Here is a 14,953-nt window from a genome sequence, read left to right as displayed (position 1 = left end):
CCAATTACCAGTAGTTATCATCGACAGATCCGCGTCTGGTCAGGAAATGAGTCTTAAGTTAAAAAAAGATTAAAAACTATTCAAAGGACGTGCGTCGATATTGTCTGTTCTGTATTCTATGCATAAACTGACAACCTTCACTACGACAAATTCATAAACCGTTATCTAGCACGGGTGCTCGTTATAAAAACTTTGCAGACATCACGCAAAGACTTGTAAAGACTTTAAAATGGCTACATTTGTGACCTACTAGATGTTATCTCAAAAATTATGAGTCGTTTGAGCTTTCACACGCGACTCAACTTTAGTGCACATTTTCTGTCATGGTTTTGTCGTGACTCTGCATGTCAGTGATAAAACATGATTCCCTTCAACTGCCAAATAAATAAAACTTCAGCGACCTTTATAACAGCTGCATGTCCGAGTGAAACAGCAGCTACATTCAGGAAAAGGTTGCCATTTCGTTCAACGGCCCAAGACCAAACAGCTAACAATTTATAAATCAATTCACGTAGACATGTATGTTGCATACATTTTTCAACCCATGCTCTATTCACCAACAGCTGTGATGTTTAAAACCGAAACGACACACCTTCGACATGAAAACTGGATTAAGGGCGGCGTGGAAGAAGTTCGCTTCGATATATCAAATTGCTCGTCTTGAACGTTTTATGCACATCGATAAATTATCATTTCTTTGTGTGAACAACATATCATCTCCAGAGGCGTATCTTATATTGTAATCTAACTCTACAGAGTCTCAGGAGCCAATCACAGCTCTCTCTCACGTTAAATCCTTCAGGGTCCTTTTATTTAAGTGTCGTAATTTGGGGCGATATAATTGATCTGTCGTCTAACCCACGACAAATTAAGAAAGGTTTGATGACATGGACCAACCGCCGAAGTATGCTCCGGACGCGAGTCAGGCAAACAACTTGAACTTGCATGATGCTCAAGGTGTCAATGTTTTACATCTGGTTTTATAGTTTGTGACCTACATCTGGAGTTTGTTGGCTATGGTGGTGATTGACTTAGTAACCGGTCACAGGTAGTCCACATTTCACCCCTTTTCGTAATTAACCTCTTCCACGTTCTAATTACGTCGTGGGATTGGACAACACTGGTTCGATGCGTTTGGCGCTGAAACCTATCGGAGAAGTGAGGCATTGAAAATTACCAGACAGCCGAAAAGGCCTTTTCTGATTAAGAATACTTAACTATAGACAGGATTGTGGACAAATAACGTGGTTTATGTCCTTGTGTAAATCTCACAGGTAAAACAGGTGATGAAAACAAATTGCACAAGATGTTTGAACTTACAGAAGCACACACATAAGCACGAAATATTTGGGATTACATTAGCAATGGTGCGGCAGATGTTGGGTCGGGGGCACTTTTGTTTTGTAGTTCTTTTAATAAAGACTCTCCAAGTTTTTTCATCCACAAAAGAATCATTTTCCCCTAAGATGGGTGGTCACACGATGCCGTCACCTTCAATTCCTTAAAAAAAATGGCGTCACTGAGGAAACTCCCCCCCCCCGCTTCCCACTGCATACGCCACACTGATACAACAAAGTATCCTGCCTTCATCAGCAAGACCTCATGTGAGATCCCCGGGTCTTCGCCAATTTCGTTACATTCTTAGAGATGGTGTCTCTCATTTTGTCCAATAATTCCTGTTTATTTAGATCATTTCCCGAGGAAATGACTTTATTAAAACGTGTTCCGTGACCCACGGCATCGCCCGTGGTGTCGCCGGGTAGTACACTGTCAGCACCGCTTCTTTTTGATGTAGGCCTAATGTTGGGACTCTTTTTGCCGTATCTTTATTTGCCAAGACCCATGTGGTCGGAGCGGATATCAGCTGGGTATTAAGTGCCCTACTAGCCACAGCCCATTTTTTCCAAGAGCCCGATAATCTTCACATTAGAAATGTCAGTTGCGGTCAGTCAAGACATTTAGGGTACATGTATTCCATAATACTACAAAAATACACACCGACACCACTGGAAAGAAATTACTGAACACCAGGGCTTTTCAGGCCACAAACAAAATTACCTCAGGGTAAAACAAACTAGTTTCCCCACCACACGCGAAGTGAGAAAGCAGCAAATTGTACCCAAAAGATCTAAAAAGAACTCAAATATTGTGGAATCAGCCAATACTAGTGAATGCAACAGATTTCACGGCCGTTTTTGTTGTTCGACCACCCAGATCGCAGCTCGAACTGTTTCCATGAAATACAACATGCAATCATTTACCCAGCAGTCTAGGTCCGAGTTGTCGTTTTATTTGTCTTAAACAAATTCAAATAAACGAGTATTTCTTTTGTCTATAAAACTCCAAATAAATCTATTATGGAAGAGTTTTTCTTTCCTGCTTTTTCAATACCATGGACGTTCCTTTTTTTCCCCTATTTAAAGAGTTAGGCCTACAGCAATTTTGCCCCTTAGGGAGGCGGTGTGGGTTGGCAAAAAAATATTTCAGAAAGGCTCTGTCTAACATCAGCTCCAAACTCAATTGAAACCGTCTGCAACCTCGCACACACACCACAGGGTAGCCTAATGAGCAATTCCGTTTTGGCCGATTTGTCTCGGGGAGAGATCTGGGCCGCAAGGAAGTAGCCATGCTTGCCTGGCGGAAGGGGCTGACTCACCCGGCCAGACCAGTGAAGCCGACCCCTTCTCCTGCCATACTAGTCAAACCACCCCAGGGCCTGCGCTAACCTACTTGTGTGCGTGTGTTTGCACTCCCATCATGATCCCCACATCCAACCCATATAACGACCTTGGTTGTTCAAAAAATTCAAAACTCCAACACTATAAGACACTGCACTTTTTGACCCCACGTCAACAAACTTTTCACCAACTTCAACAGCACGCACATTGGACATGTGTGATTTGTGTACACGGTTTGGGTCCAAGTTCTAGTTCTTAGTCAACAGCCTAGTCAGGATGAACGAAGTACATGTACAGTATAGGCCTACATCCGATCCATTTGACCAAATCGTTCATAAGGCCTCACAACACACAAACAAGTAAGACCTTAATAACACCTTGGATGCGAAGAGTCTTCCTTATAATTAAAGTAAAACAAAAACCCCATTTTCACAGTGAAAACTGAGCACAGTGCATGATAGTTGAGTCGTGGCAGAAGTCTACACTTGCACTTGAAACAGACCGGAACACTGAGTTTAGCCTTCAACCGTCTGGTAAAAGCTGTTACAATTCTCAGTCTCACGAAATCACGTGCACGCATCATGCCTTTATATGACATTGATTGAAACTAGCGCCGTCACAAGACTTAACCTTCTCACGGTGTAAGTTTCTGCAAGAATTTGAAATTAGCATTTTGCCACTGTAAGACACAGTGACACTTGTCTTACCAAAGCCTATAAGTATAGGCAAAGGTACTTCACTATGCCCTCTGCTTGGAATCATGATAACACACTCAAAGGTGACGACAGGAGGCGTTACTGTCCACCATATAGTGTTGCCTTTGTAAACTTGGAAACCAAGAAAACATAGAATCATTTCAATCGAGCTTCCACTTGAAAAGTGGATTCAGTGTCATGCAGACAGGTGTTGAAACATCTAGACATCTAGAGCCTGGGGATACTTGACACACTATGACGTTGAACCAACGAAGAGGACATGGTATAAAACATGAACTGTATCTTGTAAGGAAGCACGCTAATAAACTTCATCCTCCGCAAACTCGTCCGATAATGGCAACCACAATGTGACTTACACCTGGAACATTAGAAGGGGCTGTCCCGACTGGGCCCTCCGTCATATACTAGGCCGGATTTAGCCGTAAGGCCTTATCATTCCTACTAAGAAATGTTTGCCTGCGACATCTTGACGAGTCTCAGCTTTACTACGGTGGCTCTGAACAGACGATACATTTCTTTGATAGAATAGCATATTTTAGTTTGACAATCGCAATTTCCCTCTGTTTGGTAGCACGACGGCGTGTAAAAAAAATAAGGACTTTGGGAAATAAGTTCATGTATATCATCTTTAGAGGCCTTCCTCGAGTCTACTCCGGATTGCCATCATACACGGCGGCATCAATAAACAGTTATTTAGGGCAACTGAACAAACTATACTTTGGTTTGGTAACTTTGCATTGTATGTCATTAGCCAAAAAAGTCTCCGATTTCTGGTCAGGTGCTGGCCCTAAGAGTGGTGCGGCGACGCGACTTTGTTTTTTACCGGCACTTTTTTCTCTGGAAATGATGTACGGGTAAGGCGCGATGTCCATCGCGACTGCGCACGTAACGCCGGCCACTACCAACACTAAAATAGACTGGCCCCCGCACTTTTTACTGTCTGAAAGCATTCGGCTTGTAGATGTACACAGGACATAAGACCATCTCGTTTGTTTGGTTCCCAGACGCAAATGTATAATACAGAAATGACATCATCTGAAAAGGAGTGCCCGACAAAATGTATGGGGAACTAGAGGGATTCCTTTACTGTACATATTACTCAACCGTACCCCATTAAAAACACGTTAAAATTACACAGTAGCAGGATTCCAGTCGATTAATCAAGTCTGGCAGCTTTCGGACATCGTTTTAGACCAATATAAAAACTTATTTATTTTGTCGACACGTAGGTCTACGGCGACGGGCGCGCTGACCAGAAACCGGAGAGTTGGGGGGGCTCATTAACATTTTGTTTTACTTGAGATGTTGGTGCTCAGTGCTCCTTTCTTTTTATGCCAAGAGTGATTCACTTCGTGCCTGTGCATATTTTTCATACTATGGAAATAAAATCTCCTTGACTCACCTGCGCACTGGTATTTTCCTTCGATGAACTGGTAACTTAAGCCCACCTTGCACAAGCACATGTGGCTGCCGTACGTGTTGTGACATCTTTTGTCCAATGGACAGATCGACGGGAACTCTGCGCACTCGTTTATGTCTGCATTGAAACAACGCAGGAGAAACAAGAACAGATCACATCAGTCACCATCTGTGGAGTAAAATCTAGGGCAGGATTGGGGGCTTTTTTCTCCGCATGGGCAACTTGTTGAGTTGGCTAGTTTCAAACAATACAAAAATCTTTTCTGTCGCCCCTATATTCTAAGCACTATGGGTGAGAAGGCCTCGTTTCAAAGTCAAGACTAATACACTGTAGTTAGTTCCCTTATAACCATACAGCTAGACGGAAACGCCTTTTTTATTAACATCTTCGGCTACACTGCAAACGGAAAGTTCACCACAGATAACAGAAACCCTAACCCTACATAGACTACCATTTTGAAAAACAGAAAAACGTTCCACAAGACCTGCAGAAAGACATGTGTCACTTCAGCCGAACCAGATACGGGACGGTTCAGTCGAAAACATGCACATCCTGTGACTCTATTTTGAATATCTTAATCAAATGTGAAAATCTAAACTGGAAAGAAATTGACAGTACACCAAACGGCAGAAGCAAAAGGCGGCTGATAAGAAATGGAAATGAAACTATCCAAATAGAACAAGTTGCAAAATTGAAGTGGAGGGGAACATAATCCGTCGACTGCATCTAGTCTCTTTCATCTGCCACTCATGACGAATCTTGCTGTTCTGGAAGGAAGCAAAGACTCAAGATTCCAAACACTGTGGTGGCTCTCATTCGGGAAATATGACGGTTTCCTGTTTCCAAGAGAAAAATATTGAGTATTACTGATGACAGACTCTTCCAGCCACTGTGGAGTAAATAGACACTTGAGAAATTGCCCCAATTACGGCAAATTCGAACTTTTTATCATACCATAATTATGACCATCAACTTTGAATGCAGGCCAACTGCAATCTCAGCTCCACTTCCTTTGCCCGTGCTTCACTGTCGTACGTCGATATGTCTGCATCAGGTGTCAATTTAATTGTTTCATCTCACCCAAACCGAGACAAAAGATTTTACTATTCGTAGATTTTACTGTTCCCACGATCTGACTATGTTACGCATATAATTAAATGATAAAAAATAATAATAATACTATGGAGGTGGAGTTAGGTTTATGGGGACTGGAGAGAGAGAGAGCCAATAGCTTATGTGTGGGTGGATACTTTTTTTGCATACGTAAATGTCCCTTGCAAAGCATTCTGGTAATACCCTCTGCGCTCATTCTGTCACCAGCAAATCTTCAAAACCTACGGCTATATTACAAACATCGTGGTGTAAGGAAGGGCTGCTGTTAATCTTTTACTCACAATGGAGCAAAAATGACTTGCTATGAAGTCCTGTGGAATACAATTTTCAATGTTGGAGTGTAACGGTAACAACAAGCCTAACCTGGAGGGTCACTCCGAGCTCTTCCAGTAGGATTGAGGATAATTTGGAGTGACTTTCTCGGGGAGTCATCGGGGCGCTAGAGCGCCAGTCGTCTTCTCCTCGTCTTGACCTGACCATAAGCTGAGGGGGGGGGTTTAAAAGTTGGACACTGAGCGACTTGCATCATACGTGTGTGCGTTTTCTGATTTAATCATCGCAGAGAAGCTTTACACGACGCCGGTTTCAAAATGTCATTGCGTGTAGACACTGAGATCGAAGAAGGGATGATCCGGCCTGGTATGAGTTGTCAGAGAGATTACATAATTTGTATCCGAAACGGCAAAGGTAATTCTAATCGTACAAGACACACCAACCTACAGTAAGCCTGTACAGTATTACACCATTGGGACAAAAATAAACTTCATCAGTGTCACCATCACAATTAAATACCGATTCCTTTACGAGATAAGTGAATCTCTTACTGACAGATTATATCAGAGCTGACTATGACTTGAACTTCCGGAATGCCTGAAATGCGTGGCATAAATGACACAACGCAAGAGACCTTAGCCTTGTCCGAGGCGGACTCTGCTGCTTTCTGGCTACGGGAGATAGGCGTTCTATTTTCGCAAACCACGCCAAACGAGATACGCCATATTATTTCCCGTGAAGTACTACGACAACCCACAGAGAACGCTCAGCACAAGCACGTACGTGTACACGTCACGCTTGTACGTACACTCGTATGCAGTACAATACATATCTGTACGCTCACGCACGTTCGCCACGCAGCACAAGGCATGCACACAGCGTGGCCTAACAGCGTACAAGCACGGTTTAAGTAAATTTTTTTCAGCAACGACAGGCCTAAGTCGACTGCACTAACAAACAAACGAACCAAATTCCTTGCTCGAAGCTAGAGACCATTATCAGCATCAAAGAAAGCAATGAACTAACCCCTACTAACTGATGCGCGGTAAGGGGGTCTGTTCAACACCACCTGCGTTATGCGTTACTCGAGTGACCGCTTTTAAGGTTTCCTGTTGCTCTTTCCGGGCATCAACGAATGACTTGCAACGATTCCTGGCAAGTGTAAGCCTCGTCTCCCCCTCCCCCTCCCGACCGCTCTTGACACTGCCAATGAAATCAACCACGACTCATCCAGTGACGTTTGCCCCCGTTCATGCACAGATCAAGTTTGTCCCCCGTGCGATTGGTAATAAGTGAGTCCCTTCATCACAGGTTCCCGGCATCTATCCCGGGTCCAAATTAAGTGGTGTCACCAACCCCAGGAGTCTAAAGGAAGTGCAGCCAACCTTTCCACCCAGCTTGATGCGTCTGTAAATCTTATCAGTAACGTAGCATCCTGGAGGATCCGACTAATTACACCTTCTATCTTGTACAACTGCGTGAAAATGAGGAAGTAACGTCAAGGTGCTGAACAGGTCATTGGAAATAGATATCTTGTTTTACGCCAGGTACACGCCGCCACTTTAATAAACGCGACACGTTATTAACCAAGACTGGAAACGTTACACCCGAGTATCAATCGGTAAAGAGGATATTCCTCTGTGAATTGGGTGGACGTAGATCTTCCTTAGAACCTTTTTTGCACCTTTTTGCTCTAATATCTGCAAGAATGAACAGAACTCGACCTTTCTGAGGTGTAACGGGCCAGTGGAATGTCCAATTGCATTCAATGTTTGGAAGTATGCATCTTCATAGGGCGACCCTGGCAATCCACTACAGCTACAAAAAAACTAACGAGTGGAATGTCCAATTGCATTCAATGTTTGGAAGTATGCATCTTCATAGGGCGACCTTGGCAATCCACTACAGCTACAAAAAAAACTAACGATCAACTTCAATTTGTTCATCTTTACTAGTGATGATAATTGGAGCCAGTATACAGAGCCCATGGCAGGCCGCGCGGAAGGATGGCATGTACCATCCTGAGCGGACGCTGCCTGGAAATTGGCTTAGGGACTGCTTATCACCACAGAAAACGTTTATCACGCAAACGATAATTGTCTGCATCAGGTCGTGACGTATACACCGGTTAAAAAAAGAAGTAGCACTGATGACACCTGCCGAGCAGAGAGTTTTATCATTCGAAATTGGCAGGCATGCGTGGGCGGGAACCAATATGGAACCAACCATTTTGACACCGTGAGTTAGAGTAAACTTGGCAATCGGCCCTGACATTCGTCAGCATTTTTTTTTCAAAAGGTCTGCTGTTACTTGCCAACTTAGTGATTCTCTTGGACTTACTCTAAAACTCCTATATCAAAAGACAACCCAGGTGCATTTCCACCAGCTCTGTCACGCTGGGAACAGGAAGGGAAGGGCGTCTCCCTGTAAAGCTGGACAGCAGTAAATGCTTTGGAACAACCCGTGAGTGGATGGACACTGCCTCATAACCCCCCCCCCCCGCAATACCCACGCACACCAAGCCGAACACAGAGAACGCACTAGTCGGCATCGCACCACACCGAGGTCTCAGGGCAGTTCGACATTTAGCAGTGCCCCGGTTCCCTCAAAAGCCTTCGCTTTGCCGTGGAGCCGACAGTGTTTTGTGTTTTGCCTGAGACCGAAAACGTAATCATCCGTTGAGGAAATTTCCCATAATGGGCGATGAAGGGTTTGCAAACGTTTGAAGTCTTTTCCGGGCCTTCAAGCCCTGTTGTTGGTTTCTCATTTATTTTGATTACGAATCATGAAAACTTAGAAGCTGGCATTGTTTTGGATGCTACCCCCCCCCAAATGCCAGCTGCGTTGACGAGAGACTCAAAACTTGCAAGTCAGTGTAAACAAAACCAAGTTGCAATGGTAAAACAAAACAATTCTTTTTTTCTTTTTGGACTTCCACATCAATAGATGTATAAATAGATAGCATTTTACGAGTGCAGACATGTGTAGATGATTTATTCAGGTGAATGACAAATAATGAACCCGACAGGGCAGCCTTCTATTCACAGACTCATCGTCTGCTAGTAAATGCGCACTGGACCGGCGGGAAATAAGCGCGGCGTTCTTCAGGAAATCCTAGTATTTTGCAGGAAAGTGAAAGGTATATTGAATTTCTGCTGGGCATTCTTAAGCTTGGGTCGCCGAGAAAAGAAGGTCTTGGTTTTGTTTGTTTGTTGGTTTGTTTTTTCGTGCTTCTTCCCCTGCCGGGACTGCCGTATGCCACTTCGGATTCCCTACAAGATGTCGTGTGGAATTACCCATTAGAAATCTGCCCACTCGCGTGTTGTATCAAAAACTGTGAACACGGGACTGCACATTGTTTGACGTGGTGCTTAGGAACTGATGGCAAATGCAGTCGACCCATGGTGACTGAACAATGCTGCCTCAATTAAGTTCTATGATTGGCTTTGATAACCACATTGCCTTCAAGTCCTTCGGTACCAGTACATCGCGACCTATCGGTGTCTTACAGTCCCCAAGCTCCCTTCGAGATGAAGTGATCCCACGGATCAAATCGAAATACGCACTGGGAAATGCCGCGCTTGAGGTATGGGTTCCATTGCACCGAAGGATTTAACCGCTCAACCTACGAATGACTTCCGTAGCTATTATTATGAATTCAAAAATGTGGCAGCAACACGCCAAATTTGGTTAAAGCATTAAACGCATGACGTTAAACACCAACGGCACGTAGGCGGCGGGAAGATTGGGATTGAATACTCCCCCCTTCAAACCGCGCACATGGACGGTCAAAAATTGCTGCATGTGCGTCGGTAAAACTGCAGCTGATCCGGCAAATGAATTGGTTTTAAGAACCACATGGCGCCAAGGGTGTTGTAACATGGTCTATAATTAGGCTAAATTTTGATTAAAGAAGGTCCAATGTTTCCCCATTACTGAAACTGACGATCGAGCTGCTTCGTTATCTAGAACTTCCAACATTCAGTCACGTAACAGGTTTTAAGGTATCTATTGATTTGTTTGTTCAAAACAGAAACATTGTCGAAGCGGCCTTGTGACCCACCGTCTTTAATTAAGCATTTCTGGGCAAAAGTGCAACCTTCCTTGTAACGTTGCACAAGCAGAGCAGAACTCTTGACCCGCTTCAGTTTAAAGGCTATCATGACATGAACTGAACGAAGAAACATTGCCCCCCTAAGGTTAAATAAAATTGGTTTCCACCGTGCACATTTTTCGTATTTAGAGTTAATCTATGCTGTCCACAACTGAGGGTACTGAAGCTATGATGTCACTTCGGGCACAAACTCCACAGGCTCTCTCGCACTCCCAAGGTTTTCAGTACACATAATGAACAAACAAGTTTAGTATCCAGCAATGTATACCAGCCATCGAAGTTCAAAGATATGGACAACTGTGTCAAAAATGCGCGCGTAAATGCTGGGGGAAAACAATAGAAACAAAGAGTACCGTACTCACCTACACAGCTGTAGCCGTTCTGTGCGAGTCGCATACCCTCGGGGCAAATGCACATGACGTTATAGCGCCCTCGTTCCTGGCATCCGTAGGAACAGTGCATAGACTCACATCGCCAGTCATCTGTAGGTCATGGTTCGAAAAATGAATGTGTCTTTTACGTGTAATAACCTCGTATGATGAACAATCGTTGTCACAACACGGAAAGTCACAAAATGTAAGAGTGTAGTCATTTCAATAACTTATGTAGGGATCTTTCTCTTGAGTGAAAAAACAAACAAACAGAACTGTCCACAGCTATCTATCTACTACCTAAATGTCTCATCCTTCAAGCAACGAATGCAAAACTTGAATTCTGTGTTCTGTTTGATTTGATTTATTTCCAAATATCACTCTGAATGCAGCAATTAGTTTGGCACTACATTGCAAACTATAGAACAAAAGAGGATGGATGGTGGTGGCTGGAAAAAATGCTATGTTTGTACTTGGCCATGTCACCATCAGATACATTACACATTAAACAAACAGAAATTAACCATTTCGGGAAAAAGATCAATTAATTTATTTCAGTGATGAATACGGTGAACTATTTATAACTACCACTTGGGCACTATTGAACAAACAATGCACTTTGGTTTTAGTGAGCAGAAACTATGGGAGAATATTGTAACAAACAAAGCACACTTGGCCATTAAAAATGCTCCAAAATGACCCACCCAAAATCATGCACCTGTTCAAAGCAGCAGGTTCAAGCTTAATGAGTCGACATCATCAAGCCTGTGAAAGGAATTAGGTGTTGACTTCATTAGAATCGTTAAAGGATAAAAAAAAGGTAAAACCGTCGTCACAGACGCTTTACTAAGAAATATCGCGATTCACCAGCGCAGCTAAGAACTTAACCACGTATCCGTTTTAAGGTAGCGGGACTCCCTTTACTCTGTATTAAATACTCAAAGTTTATTTTTGACTGTAATATAATAAATTCTCTTATTTGTTCCACCCAAGCGGGATAAAACGCCAACGTCAACCAGCTGTCAAAACTACTTAGGGAGCTGTGCCCAAACCGACTTCCCCTGGCTGCGTGCAACAAGATGGGATCTCGTCCCGTGGTTGCAGGGACGCAGTGCCCCCGCGGGAAACATCTGAGCCCGCCAGGTGCGCATTACGATGCAAACCAGAGCCTCAATTACATCGATACGTTCCAAAGGGACCTCCCATTATATGTCTTACATGTTCACCCCCCAAGAAGACGGGTTCGGGGGGAAAAAATACATATATCAGCGGCGCATGGTGAAACTGTTCCCGGGGGAAGACTTGTTACATGCTTGCTGGGAATGCTAAGAGAGTTCAACTGTACTTCCTACCATCGCAACATGAATGTTCCAGTCAGACTTACCCCCATAAATACTGGTAACGCGCGAAAGCCCTGTCTCGGAGGGTTAAGGTTCCATCCCGTCAAAGTGAATGTTCACTCCAAGTGACAGAAAAACAATTTGGTTATACCCTCCAGGTGATAACCGCGGGATGACACTGAAATGTGGGAGGGCTGCTGTGTGTTACGCATTCTGTTGACAAGTCACGTGCACGACCGGTAATTGTGGATTTGAAAATCATGACTTAGATTGAAATTTCAAGAAACACCAAGCTTACATTTCTTGGGAAAGAATATTTTAAGGGATGGATATTGATAGGGTGAATGGCATTAATGGGTCATTATAGTGCCCAAAAGGTATCGGTACGCGGTAATGACTTTGGCCGTAAGGTTTAGTGCGGCGGCAACCTTGTGACCTCTGACTTACCCCCGAACGGCCTCGGTTAATTGCTTATTTGCCGGCGATTGGGATATAGCGTGTCTCGAGGAAAGAAGGGGGCACTTCAAAAAGAAGTCAAATTTCGCTTAGCCGGGCGCAACACTTCACTCTCACCTTTACTTGCGACATTCCCTTTGGTCCAAAGCTCTATAATTTGAATTTGATGACAGATTTAGAATGTGCAGAGCGGCAAACAAATCGAGTGGAAAAATAACACGTTTGCTCCGACGTGTACGATCCCTGAAAATCGAAAGCTCTGCTCCAATGATCAGAATTATAATAACAGTTGCCTCGAGCGGCCAACAGCTCGCCAAAACTAGAAAAAAATAAATAAAATCAAACGGTCGTTCGTTATTTGAGAAAAGTGAAACCGTGTTAGAGATTATAGGTGGACAACAGTCAAAAGGATTAAGTACCAAGAATACGATGTTAGGCTTGTTCTTCCACAGTCGTGGAAATAAGTCATGCGGATCGGGGTTTATTTACCACAGGGAATATCTGGCTCCGATGTCTGAACCATAGAGCCAAATGTACCCTTCTGCACTTTCTCCTGACGGACCGTAACGGCATCGTGCCGCCTCGGCGTAATTGCACCCCTCCCCTTTGAGGAACGTGCACGGCTGCCTTTTTTTAACTTTACTGCTCGGTGATGATAAACTGATACCCCGGGTGAGAGCTTGGGTATATGAGGACTCACCGCATAAGTTAGAAGAGTCGCCTTTTATGAATTTTTCAGCGAGGTGCTTTCTGTGGAAGGTATAATCATTTTTTGGGGCAACTCCTGGAAGTTGGTCTCTGAAGACGCCTGGTTTGTTTTTGTTTGTTAGTTTTTTTCGGAAAAACGTTTAAAGTTTGTTTCATCATAAAAAAACCAATTAAGGGTGGCTTCATGAAGCACAATGGAGTTGTAATGTTCGGAGTGAGCGAAGGCTTCACCATTAAAAACAAAACCAAACAAAAAACAAGCAAGATGCTCAAAAACAGGGTGTAACCTTGGCGATGCGGCTCACTGCCTTTGTAATATAGCAAGGTTGTGCTTCAGGGAATTTTTGTTCAAGTAATAATCCTCCAAATGAGATGGGCAATATAACACGTCCCGTACGACCAGTTAAGCGTACAATAGAACCAGCCATTTATTTTTTCCAATTTTGGAGACTACCTGCGGCTCATCGATATCTGCCAACCGTGACTGAACATGCTACAATATGAAACATCTCCCGGCAGGGAGGAGATGCTGGCGTCCCGACGACTGGTGTGAACTATGGCTTTCAGCGTCGTGTCGTTCCGAATGAGTCTGAATGTGCCTTCAAGTTGACAGGTGATTGATGGCCGCCGTTAAATTATTGGCTAATTAATTAACCCGAAGGCTAGCCTTTTAGTTGTGGGATACGGTACAGAATCCTATTATGAAAACCACGCGTCTCTCAGAGGTCGAAATGTGAAATGACAGCCGATTGATGACAAGTTCTGAATGACTGTTTAATTAATTAATTAATTTGCACGCTCAACAATTAAGCTAGGCTTACCTCCGTAATCTAAAGGTAAATTCAAGCGGCGACTGGTTCCCACAAAATGTCATTAAAACCTTTGTACCGAAACAACATTTGGTTTAAAATGTGACCTCTTTGACTTCAACAGAATGCCCCGTTCCCCCTGAAAGCACGAAACGACAATAGGAATTACGACAAAAAGTAAACAATATCCAACCGAGCTGGGCTGCATTATCTTCCAGAAATGCTCTGAAAAAAGGGGAAATGAAAACGGTCGTGCCTCTGACAAGAACCTCAGACTGCAGTCTCTAATGTGTTTACATTATTTAATTTCGCGTTATGACCTATCCAATTTTCGGCGCATGCCGATGCTAAGAGTGCCCACATTACTTCTGTCAAGCTCGTTTTGTTGAAATTGCATGTTGACGGGCAGATTAGCCTGTCTACCATTTGCTGTGAACGAAATGCAGGGGGAGCACCTGGTGTTGTCGTTTCTCGTGTAGATCGAGGATGTTTAACCCTAGATTTCTTCCTATTATAGCTTTGGTATAGCAGAGCCTAATCGGTTCGCTTTTATTTTGACAACCAACTAAAATCCACATTGAAATGTTTTTGCTCCATTAAGTACTGCTTTTATAATTTACGGACTGAAAAACGATAAACCGGTGGGAGAAACCACTACCAGTGAGTTATTTTCATTCAAATTAAGTCATGACTGTCGTTAACCGATTGCCAAATTCAAAAATTACTTGGAAGCGTATGTTACGAATAAATTCAATTATTGCTTGATTTATTACCGGAAACACGTGACCTTGTCGCTAGACGTGGTACAGTAATCGTGTAAAAGTTCTCTCAGAAGAATATATAATAATTGGATATCGTTTTTTTAAGCAGAACGTACACACGCAATGGAGGCAGCATGGCCATGAAATGTACGCTTCATACAACACAAACCTCATCTGCATGTAAGACGTAGGAT

The 14,953-nt window shown here is 43.4% G+C and overlaps 1 protein-coding gene across 1 annotated transcript in view; it reads right to left on the bottom strand.

Moving 5' to 3' along the window:
* Nucleotides 1-14,953, bottom strand: part of LOC110976142 (uncharacterized) — a 72,871-nt gene that overhangs the window by 24,890 nt on the left and 33,028 nt on the right. The window contains exons 5-6 of the mRNA XM_022229186.2: nucleotides 10,677-10,796; nucleotides 4,797-4,931 (exon numbers count right to left, since the gene is read on the bottom strand). Coding sequence (XP_022084878.2) covers nucleotides 4,797-4,931; nucleotides 10,677-10,796 — 255 coding nt within the window. The remainder of the gene's footprint in view (nucleotides 1-4,796; nucleotides 4,932-10,676; nucleotides 10,797-14,953) is intronic.

Source organism: Acanthaster planci, linkage group LG02 (assembly GCF_054643075.1).
Source record: "Acanthaster planci isolate LZ-2023a linkage group LG02, COTS_SCS, whole genome shotgun sequence".
In the NCBI taxonomy this organism is placed as follows: Eukaryota; Metazoa; Echinodermata; class Asteroidea; order Valvatida; family Acanthasteridae; genus Acanthaster; species Acanthaster planci.
This window is presented reverse-complemented; position numbering and strand designations above follow the sequence as displayed.